Source organism: Aotus nancymaae, unplaced genomic scaffold (assembly GCF_030222135.1).
Source record: "Aotus nancymaae isolate 86718 unplaced genomic scaffold, 86718_ANA_hifiasm-v0.15.2.pri h1tg000049l, whole genome shotgun sequence".
Taxonomy (NCBI): Eukaryota; Metazoa; Chordata; class Mammalia; order Primates; family Aotidae; genus Aotus; species Aotus nancymaae.
The window spans coordinates 3,437,046-3,449,159 of record NW_026988463.1 but is presented as its reverse complement, the minus strand read 5'-3'; the positions used below and the strand labels follow the sequence as shown (position 1 = coordinate 3,449,159).

At 46.3% G+C, this 12,114-nt stretch overlaps 1 protein-coding gene across 2 annotated transcripts in view; it reads right to left on the bottom strand.

Moving 5' to 3' along the window:
* CLUAP1 (clusterin associated protein 1) overlaps positions 1 to 12,114 on the bottom strand; it is an 86,436-nt gene that overhangs the window by 67,579 nt on the left and 6,743 nt on the right. For both annotated transcript variants that reach the window (XM_064362386.1, XM_012441762.3), the window contains exons 2-6: positions 11,861 to 11,972; positions 10,582 to 10,666; positions 8,555 to 8,734; positions 3,375 to 3,470; positions 479 to 562 (exon numbers count right to left, since the gene is read on the bottom strand). In XM_064362386.1, the coding sequence (XP_064218456.1) occupies positions 479 to 562; positions 3,375 to 3,470; positions 8,555 to 8,734; positions 10,582 to 10,666; positions 11,861 to 11,972 (557 nt within the window). The remainder of the gene's footprint in view (positions 1 to 478; positions 563 to 3,374; positions 3,471 to 8,554; positions 8,735 to 10,581; positions 10,667 to 11,860; positions 11,973 to 12,114) is intronic.

Below are 12,114 nucleotides of genomic sequence, written 5' to 3'. Positions count from 1 at the left end.
ATTCAAACCCAAGCAATCTGAGTCTAGAGTCATCCTCACGATTTGCCTTCCAACTGACCGCTTCTAGATGAGAGAGTAACCGATGTGGGTGAGCAGTAAACAATGGTGATCCATCTACTTATTACAGTGCTGTTTAGAACTTAGAAAACCCTGAAGTCATTTAAATACTAATCACTGAGGAATTGGGTAAACAAAATAAAACAGAGCATTATTTATTAAAATTATTGAAGAATTAAAAATTATCAAATTACTGAAACTGATGAATTTTTAATAACATGAGAAGCCGTTCTTATTTATAACGGGGGAAAAAGCGACAGTAAGTGACCTAAGTAGGCTCAAATGTCCTCTAAATTTTTCATTTCCCCACTAACACATCCCTCATTGCTAAGCCTAGCTTGTTCTGTCTTGTACGAGCAAGAAATCAGTATTTTTGAGTCCTAGGCATAAAAAACATTATATAAAGGCAAAGTCATCTTACCAAAATCTCTTTTATTGCAATTTTCATCACTTTTTCAGTCTCATTTATTTCCAAAGGTCTGGCAATGGCTTCTGTTCTCATTTCCTAGGGAAAATAGTAAAATCATCTACATATATTTTCAGAAAAGGAGTTCTCAAAACCAATATTTCTAGATCTAGATGTGCCTTATGGACTGATCATCCAAAGTTTCATTACAATGTGGATCTCTGATGCAAAAACACTTCCACCATCACCTCCTATAATGTCTTCCATTATCTGAGTGCCCATCCAGCCTCTCTCCAGAGCTCAAGGTGCTACTCTTCAGCCAGAGGCCCCATGTGCCCCTAACTCTATGAGCAAAACTGAACTTAGCATCCATTATCTTTTCTCTGAAATGTGCTTCTTCTTCTTTTTCTTTTTTTTAGATAGGTTTAGGGTCTCACTGTTGCCCAGGCTGGTCTCAAACTCCTGGGCTCAAGTGATCCACCTTCCTTGGCCTCCCAAACTGCTAGGATCACAGGCATGAGCCACTGTGCCTGGCCCCAAATTTGCTTCTTTACCTGATTATGTCCAGGTGACCCCCAAACTAAGCACAGTTCAACTTGCTGTGGGGATCCCCTGCCAGCCTCTATAACCTTTCTTAGGATGAAGTCCCTCTCAGTTGCCTATCACTAACAAACACAACTGGAAAGAACAATTACCATGGCCCTGCCCCGGCATGAACCATTAACCAATCAAAGGAGACGTGCGACTATCATATCAGTGCTGAAAACTTCTGAGACATGGGATTTTAATGTGGATATATTTATGAGGCTTTCTATAGACAATGTCTGTGTGACCCCAAAATTCCTATGTTGAAACTCTAACCCACACTGTGATGATGTAGGAGTGAGTCCTTTAGTGCATGATTAGCTCACAAGGGTGGTACCCTCAGGAGCGGGATTAGTGACCTAATTAGAGAAACCCTGGGGAGATCCCTCACTCCTGCTGCCAGGTGAGGACTCAGCAACAAGGCACCATCTGTGGGGAACGAGCCCTTGTGAGACACCAAATCTGCTAGTGCTTTCATCTAGAACTTCCCAATCTCCAGAACTGTGAGAAACAAATGTCTGCTATTTACAAGTCACTCAGCTTATTGCGTTTTGTTACGGCAGCCTGAATAGAGTAAGACAAGGTTCCTGGAGCACCGCGTCAACATTTGTCTTGTGCTCCCTTTCTTCTATGGTGCATGTTTGCACGCTGGTGGAAGAGGCGAAGGCAGGGTGAGGACTTAATCAAGGAGGCAGAGCTCATGCCTTGCCTGTGGCTGGTGCTGCTCCTCAGTAAATGTTTACCGAGTGAAAGAAAAACAAACATTGGCTAGGGGCTCTTCCTTAGATCATGACTACACACAGAGTCTGAAAAGTACTATATTCAGGGTCTCACGATTTCTTTGGGAACAGTTCGGCCACTGGTTACTTCATCATTCTTTACAGGATGGTGTTGAAAGAATCCCCGTGGGATGGAAGTGAAGTCTCACAATAATGCCACAGCTCCAGTGGCAATCAGCAAGTGGCCAGCTCCTCTCTCTGGGTCTCTTAAGGACATGTACAGACAAACATACACCACTGCACTACAAACAACACAGGGAAAGCCTGGAGTTGCCTTACTCATCATCTGAATTAGCAAGCAGATGTCAGTGGCAGTTTCGTTCTGCCAATCACTTTACTGGGTGGCAACTGCCAAGTCAATATATGATAAGCAGGGATAGTGACCTGGCACCCAAGTCCCTCTTCCCCAGACTTCCACTTCGGGTTTGCTCCCAGGGTATGCCAGAACACAGACAAGGCAGTGAGAGAGAGAAGCCATGGCTGGCATTCCTGATAGGAAGTGAATGAAAGAAATTCACTTAATCTTAAAGCATTAGACTGAGCATATAAGCCTCAAATGCCATAAATCTTTATAGGTAAGGATTAAACACTACTCCACTCTAGGCCTGGAGCAGTGGCTTATGCCTGTAATCCCAGCACTTTGGGAGGCTGAGGCAGGCGGATCACTTGAGATCACGAGTTTGAGACCAGCCTGGCCAACATGATGAAACCCCACCTCCATTAAAAATTCAAAAATTAGCCAGGTGTGGCGACACACACCTGTAATCCCAGCTACTCAGGAGGCTGAGGCAGAAGCATCAGCCAAACCTGGGAGGAAAAGTTTCCAGTGAGCCGAGATCGAGCCACTACACTCCAGCCCGGGCAACAGAGCGAGACTCTGTCTCAAAAAAATAACAAAATAAAAAAAATAAAAAATAAACACTACTCCACTCTTAAATAGCTGCTTAAATGTAGGTGATGGCACGTACTTCTTGGCTGACATTGGCTGGAATAAGGATTGCAAATCAAACCAGTCTCCATTGCAACATCAACTTCAGCTGACTGGAAGTGACGCCAAGATCGCTGGTCTCAAACTCTGCTGTTACAGTCATCCGGGAAAATCTGAAAACTCCCCATGCCCAGGTCACGTTCCATAAGGAAGACCTCAGAATGAAAGCCAGGCTTCAAGAGTCTTTAGAGATTCCAGGGTATTTGCACTGTGCAGCAAGGTCTGGGAACTGCAGGCTCCAAAGAGAATTTTTGAGAAGAATGCTGAGGCAGAGTACACCAGAAGAAAGCACCATGGTCAATAAAGTGTGCCAGTGGCCACAACAAGGACGGCTTCATCACATGCCATGTACCTGCCGTTCCTGAACAAGAAGTTAAAGGTAGACCAGTGCCCACCAGAAGCAGGAAGGGCAGCTAACATCCTGTATCACCTTTCCACACGTTAGCTCATTCAACCAGGTGTATTTCATTAAATGACAACTGAGAAAGGAGAAACAGAATTGAAAAAGAAAACCCTGAAGAGAAAATCTGCATAGTTATGGAAGTACTGCAATGCTCACCCTCAACTCTACTTCCATGCCAAGCAAGTCATACAGAGATGCTCCTTTGGAGGTGATTTCAGATGCAAGCTGCCTGGCTGCCTTCAAATCTGCAATCTGGAAGGAAAATATTAAAAACAGAAACCTCAGCAACAGATTTTTTTTTTGAGACAGAGTCTCACTCTGTCACCAGGCGCCAGGGTGAAGTGCAGTAGCGTGGTTTCGGCTCGCTGCAACCTCTGCCTCCTGGGTTCAAGCAATTCTCCTGCCTCAGCCTCCCAAGTAGCTGGGACTACAGGCGCATGCCACCACGCCCAGCTAATTTTTGTATTTTTAGTAGAGACAGGCTTTCACCATGTTCACCAAGACGGTCTCAATCTCTTAACCTCATGATCCGCCTGCCTCAGTCTCCCGAAGTGCTGAGATTACAGGCGTGAGTCACTGCACCTGGCCAGCAAGAGATTTTTAAAAATAGAGACAGGGTCTTGCTATCTTGCCCCAGCTGCTCTCTAACTCCTGGCCTCAAGTGACCCTCCCACCTCAGCTTCCCAAAGTGTTGGGATCATAGACATGAGCCACCATGTTCAGACACAATTTTTTTTGTTTTTTTTGTTTTTGATGGACTCTTGTTCTGTCACCCAGTCTGGAGTGCACTGGCACAATCTCAACTCATTGCAACTTCCACCTCCCAAGTTCAAGCCATTCTCCTGCCTCAGCCTCCCAAGTAGCTAGGATTATAGGCACCCGCCACCGTGACCAGCTAATTTTTGTAATTTAGTAGAGACGGGGTTTCACCATCTCGGCCAGGCTGGTCTTGAACTCCTGACCTCGTGATCCATCTGCCTAAGCCTCCCAAAGTGCTGGGATTACAGATGTGAGCCACCACACCCGGCCCAGTCACAGATTTTTAACAGACATTCAACCATCAGCCTGTTCATGTCAGCTTCTACCTTTGGTCAGGATGCATGACCACAAACATGTGCTTCCCCAGTGACATGCTCACAGGCTGCAGGACACATGCTCAGGAAATGATCATCTAAGTACTAATGAGACCAATTCCAGGACGCCTGGGTCTCTCCAAAAAACCTAATGTCAAGTCAAACTGCAGCCCCAACCAGGAGGCATAACTGGGAGAAAGCTGACAAGCTTCTTACCTGGACTGTGTGCCTGACAGCAGAGGAATGACCACGGGAAGGGGCAGCCTGAGGGACACACATCCTCCTGCAGCAGCCTAATGGCCTGTGTTTTGTTCTCCCACATCCTCCTTCTCTGCCTCACACTTTTCTCCACAGGCCTGGAGAGGCTCCAGTGGGGTAGCACCCACTAAGGACTTACAATGGTTCTAGGCTCCACAGAGCAGGCAGCTGTTGCCAGGAAGGCGATGACAACCATGATGAGGATTTAGCACTGAGCCCTTAGCACAGGCTTCTTTCTTAGGATGCGCGTGTCACCCCTTCTTCCTGGAATATGCTAACTCTTCTAAGGAGCCCGAACATAAATGTCTCCCTGCTCTGCTCCCTCTCCCTCTCTCGTGGACAACTCTAATCTCCATCTTCTGGCTCTCACTTTCAACCCACCAGCAACAACTCTCCCTCTTCACTTGCAGCTGATGGCTTGCTTCCCTCCTTGGTCCTCCAGGATCCAGCTTGCTCTGGCTCTAGCTGTTTTTCTTCCCTTCCTGGCAGCACATTCCCAAACTTCTTTGCACTTCCCCACTTCTCAACAGTGGAGTGAGTCGGAGCTCCATTCCTGGACCCCCTTTCTTTTCTGCTGGCTCTGCTCCTATCCTCAAGGCTTTAACACCATCTGTGTGCTGATGCCTCCCCACCTCCAGCCTGGGCTCTCCCTGGGCTCCAGTCTCACACTCCAGCTACCTGAGCACCATCTCCACCTCGACAGCCAACAGGCGTGGCAAATGGAGCATGTCCAGAACCTTCTCCGCTTCAGTACACAGCAACTTTGTCCTGACAGAGGCTCACACCAAAAACTTCAGAGCAGTGATGTCTAATATAGTAACCACTAGCCACTAGCCATTTTCACTTACTTTTTTTTTTTTTTTTTTTTTTGAGACGGAGTTTCGCTCTTGTTACCAGGCTGGAGTGCAATGGCGCAATCTCGGCTCACCGCAACCTCCGCCTACTGGGTTCAGGCAATTCTCCTGCCTCAGCCTCCTGAGTAGCTGGGATTACAGGCACGCGCTACCGTGCCCAGCTAATTTTTTGTATTTTTAGTAGACACGGGGTTTCACCATGTTGACCAGGATGGTCTCGATCTCTTGACCTCGTGATACACCCGTCTCAGCCTCCCAAAGTGCTGGGATTACAGGCTTGAGCCACCGCGCTCGGCCTATTTAAACATTTTTAAAAATGCAGATCTCAACTCAGTTCCTCAGTTGTGCTCGCCATATATGGCCAGTGGCTCTTGCAGAGTATAGCACAGAGGTGGAACACACCCACCAGCTCAGCAAGCTCTGCCACATGGCTGCCCCAAGACCTTGCCTGTAGCACCTGGCTTACTCTCAACCCATACATCATCCCGTGAGATCCACCACCAAAATATGCCCCAATCTCTAGACACTTCTGCTGAAGAGTGTTGTTCCTGGTTAAAAAATCCGTGGCTGGCCATGGTGGCTCACACCTGTAATCCTAACACTTTGGGAGGCCAGGGTGGGTGGATCACTTGAGGTCAGGAGTTCAAAACCAGCTTGGCCACCATGGTGAAACCCTGTCTCTACTAAAAAAAAAAAAAAAAAAAAAAAATACAAAAAATTAGTTGGGCATAGGGGTGCACACCTGTAATCCCAGCTACTTGGGAGGCTGAGGCACAAGAATCACTTGAACCTGGGAGGCGGAGGTTGCAGTGAGCTGAGATTGTGCCACTACACTCCAGCTTGGGCGACAGAGTGAGACTCCAACTCAAAAAAATAAAAAATAATAAAAATAAAAACCCACGTGCGAGGTCAGGTGTGGTGGCTCATGCCTATAATCCCAGCACGTGGGGAGGCTGAGGCAGGCAGATCACCTGACGTCAGGAGTTTGAGACTAGCTTACTAACACGGTGAAACACCGTCTCTACTAAAAAAAGAAAAATACAAAAATTAGCTGGGCATGGTGGTGCGCACTTGTAATTCCAGCTACTCAGGAGGCTGAGGCAGGAGAATCTCTTGAAACCAGGAGGCAGAGATGCAGGGAGCCAAGATCGTGCCATTGCATTACAGCCTGGGCAACAAGAGTGAAACTCTATCTTAAAAAAAAACCGGGGCCGGGCACGGTGGCTCACGCCTGTAATCCCAGCACTTTGGGAGGCCGAGGCGGGTGGATCACGAGGTCAAGAGATCAAGACCATCCAGGTCAACATGGTGAAACCCCGTCTCTACTAAAAATACAAAAAAATTAGCTGGGCACGGTGGCGCGTGCCTGTAATCCCAGCTACTCAGGAGGCTGAGGCAGGAGAATTGCCTGAACCCAGGAGGCGGAGGTTGCGGTGAGCCGAGATCGCGCCATTGCACTCCAGCCTGGGTAACAAGAGAGAAACTCCGTCTCAAAAAAAAGAGCAAAAAAAAAAAAAAAAAACCCAAACCAAGACAAAAAACCCATGTGTGACTTTTCAAGCCCGACTACAGACAATGACAAGGCCTCACCTAGCAGGCCTCACCGGGGAAGCTTTCCTCCCCGCACCAGACTTGGGGCTCAGCCAGTGCACTGTAGTCTCAGGCACTCTGCATGCCCTTGCTCTTAGGTGCATTCCCAGGCCTGGGCCTTCATTCCTAGGTCTCCTTCCCTGAGGCCTTGGGTACAGGTCCTCCTCAGGCACCTCTGCTGAGGCCTCCTCATGAGGGGCAGGAGGGAGGCCTTGGAAACGCCTTCCCCACTGACTCAGTACTCGGTCGTTTACCATTCATAGCCTTTCCTCCCTGCCCCACAGAGTCCAAAGAACTGCAGAGGCTGTCTGCTGGGGGCTGCCTCAACACTGAGAAGAACCCCCCTGTGTGCCGATCCATAGGGGAATACGGCACAGCAGGAGTCAGTGCCTGCTCTGGTTTCAGAGTCCTGCTTATATTAACGCACCGCAGTGAGAGAGTAACGGCTTAACCTTCATTTCTGGCTTGCTGCTATGGTCACTCCCAGACAGAAGACAGCGCCCCTCCCACAAGCACTCTGCCCAAAGCCATGGTCACCCCACGCTCTCTGAACAGGCTCGCTGCTTCCACTCCTGCCTCCTGCTTCAGTCTGGTGGCAGCCTAGCAGCCAGAGCAACCCTGTGGATGGTAAATAAGCATGGAGGACTCTGCTCAGATCCCAACGATTCCCACCTCAGAGGTAAAGGAAAAGGCTTTCCAGAGGCTTCCCAGGTGCCAGAGGGTCTGTCACTCCCACCCCTCATCACATGGCTTCTTTGCTTTTCCTCAAACTGACAAAACACATTTTTTTCCCCAGACAAGGTCTCATTCTGTTGCCTTGGCTGGGGCGCAGCGGCATGAACATGGCTCAACTGCCTGGGCTCAAGCGATCCTCCACCTGAGCCTCTTGAGCAGCTGGGACCACAGGTGTGCACCACCCCGCCTGGCTAATTTTTTTCTATTTCTGGTAGAAATGGTGTCTCACTATGTTGTCCAGGTTGGTGTCAAACTCTTGGCCTCAAAGGATCCTCCCACCTCAGCCTCCCAAGGTGCTCAGCTTACAGGTGTGAGTCACCGAACCCGGCTCAAAATAAATTGTCATCCTGAGACACCCTGCGGCAACCTGCCACCTGTGCCACTCGCTCTTTCCCTCCCTCAGATCTCTGCTGGAAACACCATCCAATCCATGAGGCCTTCCTGATCGCCCCATTTAAGATCACCGTCAGCAGCGTCCATCCCCATTCCAGCTTTATTATTCTCCGCAGCCTGCACTGCATCTGACCTTCCACACCTCTTACGTTATTGTTCACAGTCTGACTCCCCCAAATAAGAGCAGAAGCACATGATTTCTGTCCTTTTTGTTCACATCTGTATTCCCAGCACTTGAATGCAACCTGACAAATACTAAGCTTTTAATAGTTTAATTAATGGACTGTGACTTTGCCTTTACCCAAATACTGATGAGCACAAAAGTGACAAACTGCCCTCAGCAGAGGAGAAAGGAAAGCAGTGAACACCTTCCATTCCAGATTTCGACAAATCAATGCTCCAAAGCTCACTACAAGGCTTCCATTATCCTTACCTTTGAGCCGAGATCAAACTTGAATTTGCTAATATCTTCCTCTACTATCTGAGAGCCCTCCATCTCCTTGGACTTCATAGCATTATAAAGGACGGATGTGATCTTCAACAGTTCTTTCACTGCATACCCATCTGCTTGATAAAGCTTCTTAGTGTTGAGTTTTATATGTGCCTTGGTGGCCTATTTTTAGACCAAAAAAAAAAAAAAAAAGGTTGAAGGCCCTTTCCATGTAATGTCTAAACCAAATCCCATGTAGATAAGTTGAAAATGCCTCTGCTGACAACTGGGATACAACTTAGTAAGAGTCAAGCATTCAAGTGACTCATATATTGTGAGTGGGTATATAAACTGGGACAATCTTGATGGAGAGCAATTTGGCAAAAGACAGCAAAATTACAAATGCACGTTAACTTTTCACCCAGCCATTCCAATTCTACCTTATTCTAGCGATACACTCAAACACAAACAAAATGAGATGTATAGGTTATTTGTTACAGCATGTTTCAAAGAGCAAAGCCTAACAACCTAAAAGCCTACCTATATAAATTACATAAATCATGGCATATCCATGCAAGCAATACCACTCAGGTGTAAACAGAATGAGGAAATTCTATATGTATTTGGAAACTTCTCTAAAAGATGCCATTAAGTAAAGCAAGATGCTAAACATCTTGTAGTGTACAAGCAGTATATAGTACACTAGCATTTGTGTAAAACAAAGGAAAAATATTTTTATTTGCACACACATAAACTCTGGAAGAGATTTAAAATAGTGGTTATGGTTGAGAGTAATGGCTCACGCCTGTAATCCTAGAACTTTGGGAGGCCGAGGTGGGCGGATCACAAGGTCAAGAGATCAAGACCATTCGGCCCAACAGGGTGAAACCCCATCTCTACTAAAAATACAAAAATTAGCTGGGTATGGTGGTGCACATCTGTAGTCCCAGCTACTCAGGAGGCTGAGGCAGGAGAATTTCTTGAACCTGGGAGGCAGAGGTTGCAGTGAGCTGAGATCGCGCCACTGCACTCCAGCCTGGCAACAGAGCAAGACTCCATCTCAAAAAATATAAAAAAAATAAAAAAACAAAATCAAATAGTGGTTATCTGGAATGGAACTTGGCCTAGGGCAGACAGGGTAGAAAGTCATTTTACTCCATTTTGTTTCATGTTTTTAATTTTTTTTTTTTTTTTGAGATACGGTCTCACTTGGTCACCTGGACTGGAGTGTAACGGCATGACTGACTGCAGCCTCAACCTCCTGGACTCAAGCAATCCTCCCACCTCAGCCTCCCAAGTAACTGAGACCACAGGCATATGTCACCAAGCCCATCTAATTTTTTTTTTATTTACTTTTTGTAGAGATAGGATCTCACTATATTGCCCAGGCTGTTCTCAAACTCCTGGACTCAAGCTGTCCTTCTACTTTGGCCTCCCAAGGTGCTAGGAATACAGGAATGAACAACCATGCTCGGCCCACTTTAAATTTGTGAGCCATGAAATGTGTTACCTATTCAAAAATAAACAAAATTTTTAACAAATAATGAATTAAAAAACAAACAGCAGGAACTTCGCTGGTGAAACAGCTCCACAGAAACCCAGCAATGGAATGGTTTTAGAAAGCAAACTCAGGCCAGGCACACGGTGGCTCATGCCTGTAAGCCCAGCACTTTGGGAGGCCGAGGTAGGTGGATCACTTAAGGTTGGGAGTTTGAGTCTAGCGTGGCCAACATGGTGAAACCCCGTCTCTACTGAAAATAGAAAAATTAGCCAGGTATGGCAGCATGCACCTGTAATCCCAGCTACTCAGGAGGCTGACACAGGAGAATCGCTTAAACCTGGGAGATGGAGGTTGCAGTGAGCCCAGGTTGTGCCATTATACTCCAGCCTGGGTGACAGAATGAGACTCCATCTCAAAAAAATAAAAATAAAAATAAACTCAATTACTCAATTTGAACGTAGCCCTAATAAAGAGTCATTCTTTCTAGTTTACTTAATTTTACAACTCCACAAAATAACTGTCCACTAACCATGAACTGGGCAATTGCTTTAATGAAGAAAACTCGGTCCTGTTCAGTGTCCACATCAGGCGGGATGTCAGTCTGGGGCTCATATCTATCAGAGAAGGAAGGGGAGAGAGCACAGGTTAGCCAAGGAGAAAGTCCACTGAAGAGAATGTGGGCAACTGAGAGGACAGTGGATCTGTAACACAACATTCTCCAAGTCCCCAAATATGGTAGTAAGAGTGAGACAAACTTCAAAAGCAAAACCAAATACCAAGGGAACAAATCCCCACCTAAGAACAGCTTTAACAGATTTCAAAAATCAAATTGGGGGGCTCAGCTTATAAAATTAAATCTCTCTCAGACCTCAACAGGTCATAAAACTAATCAGAACTGCTATCCTGGCTGACAGCCCTTGACTCAGAGATCAATGCCAGGGCTGATTAGTCAGCTCTGAGCAGCAGCAGAGTTGCTGAAGTTACTTTCTTCAAGGTATTGATACCAGGGGTCAGCAGACTACGGCCCCTGACCTGTACAGCCTGCAAGCTAAGAACAGTTTTTACATTTTAAGAAAAAGAGATGCAATAGAGATCTTAATGCAGTCTCTGAGTTTTATGTTTAGCAAAAGGTAAAATATTTATTATCTGGTCATTAACAGAAAAAGCTGCCAACTCTGAACCACATTCAATTTTTCACACAAAAAGAAATCTAAATTATTTCTGACCCAATGTACTGATTAGAGTGTGCAAAAAGGTCCCTGTCACTCTGAAGTGAGGGGCTGAAGAGCAGCCCACCCAGCACCCAAATGAGGAATCATCACTCTCCTTTTACCACTTCCTGGTATATTTTGGTCTCCCACAGCGTTCTTTAAACTCCAATGTTTTTTTTTTTTTTTTTGAGAGACAGTCTCAGTCTGCCTAGGCAGGCATGCAGTAGCATGATCAGTGGCACTGCGGCCTCAAACTCCTGGGATCAAGTGATCCTCCTGCCTCAGCCTCCTGAGTAGCTGGAACTATGAGTGTGTACCACCCATGCTTGACTAATTGTTCTTTTGTGTAAGGAGACAGGGTCTGGCTATGTTGAACAGGTTGGCCTCAAACCCCTGGGATTACAAAGTGCTGGGATGATAGGAATGAGCCACTGTGCCCAGCCACAGCTGCTTTTTAACAGGATACAAATGGGTCTGTCAACTCAAACTTCATCAAACTCTTCCTTTTGCAGCATCACAACCGTGTCCTGTTTTCTAGATGCCTAATAAATAAAATTCAGTATTCACTCTTAGACTTCAATAAAGTGCAGTTCTAACCTTTTCACAAGCCAGAGAAGCACTTCAGATACAAGTCCAAAGTTGGGTGTTCGGAAATTTTCCATAGAGATATGTCGAGGGTATCCCAGGGCTCTCATCATCTCTGTGAAATCTGTTCAAGGTAAAATACAATTCAGTCAGTTCCAAGTCACACAGCAACTCCTTATTAACTTAGATATTGTCTTTGCTTTTCCTTGTTATTTCCAACCTGTTGACAGCTTTAGGGTCTATTTGCCAACTTTCTACAAGAGGAA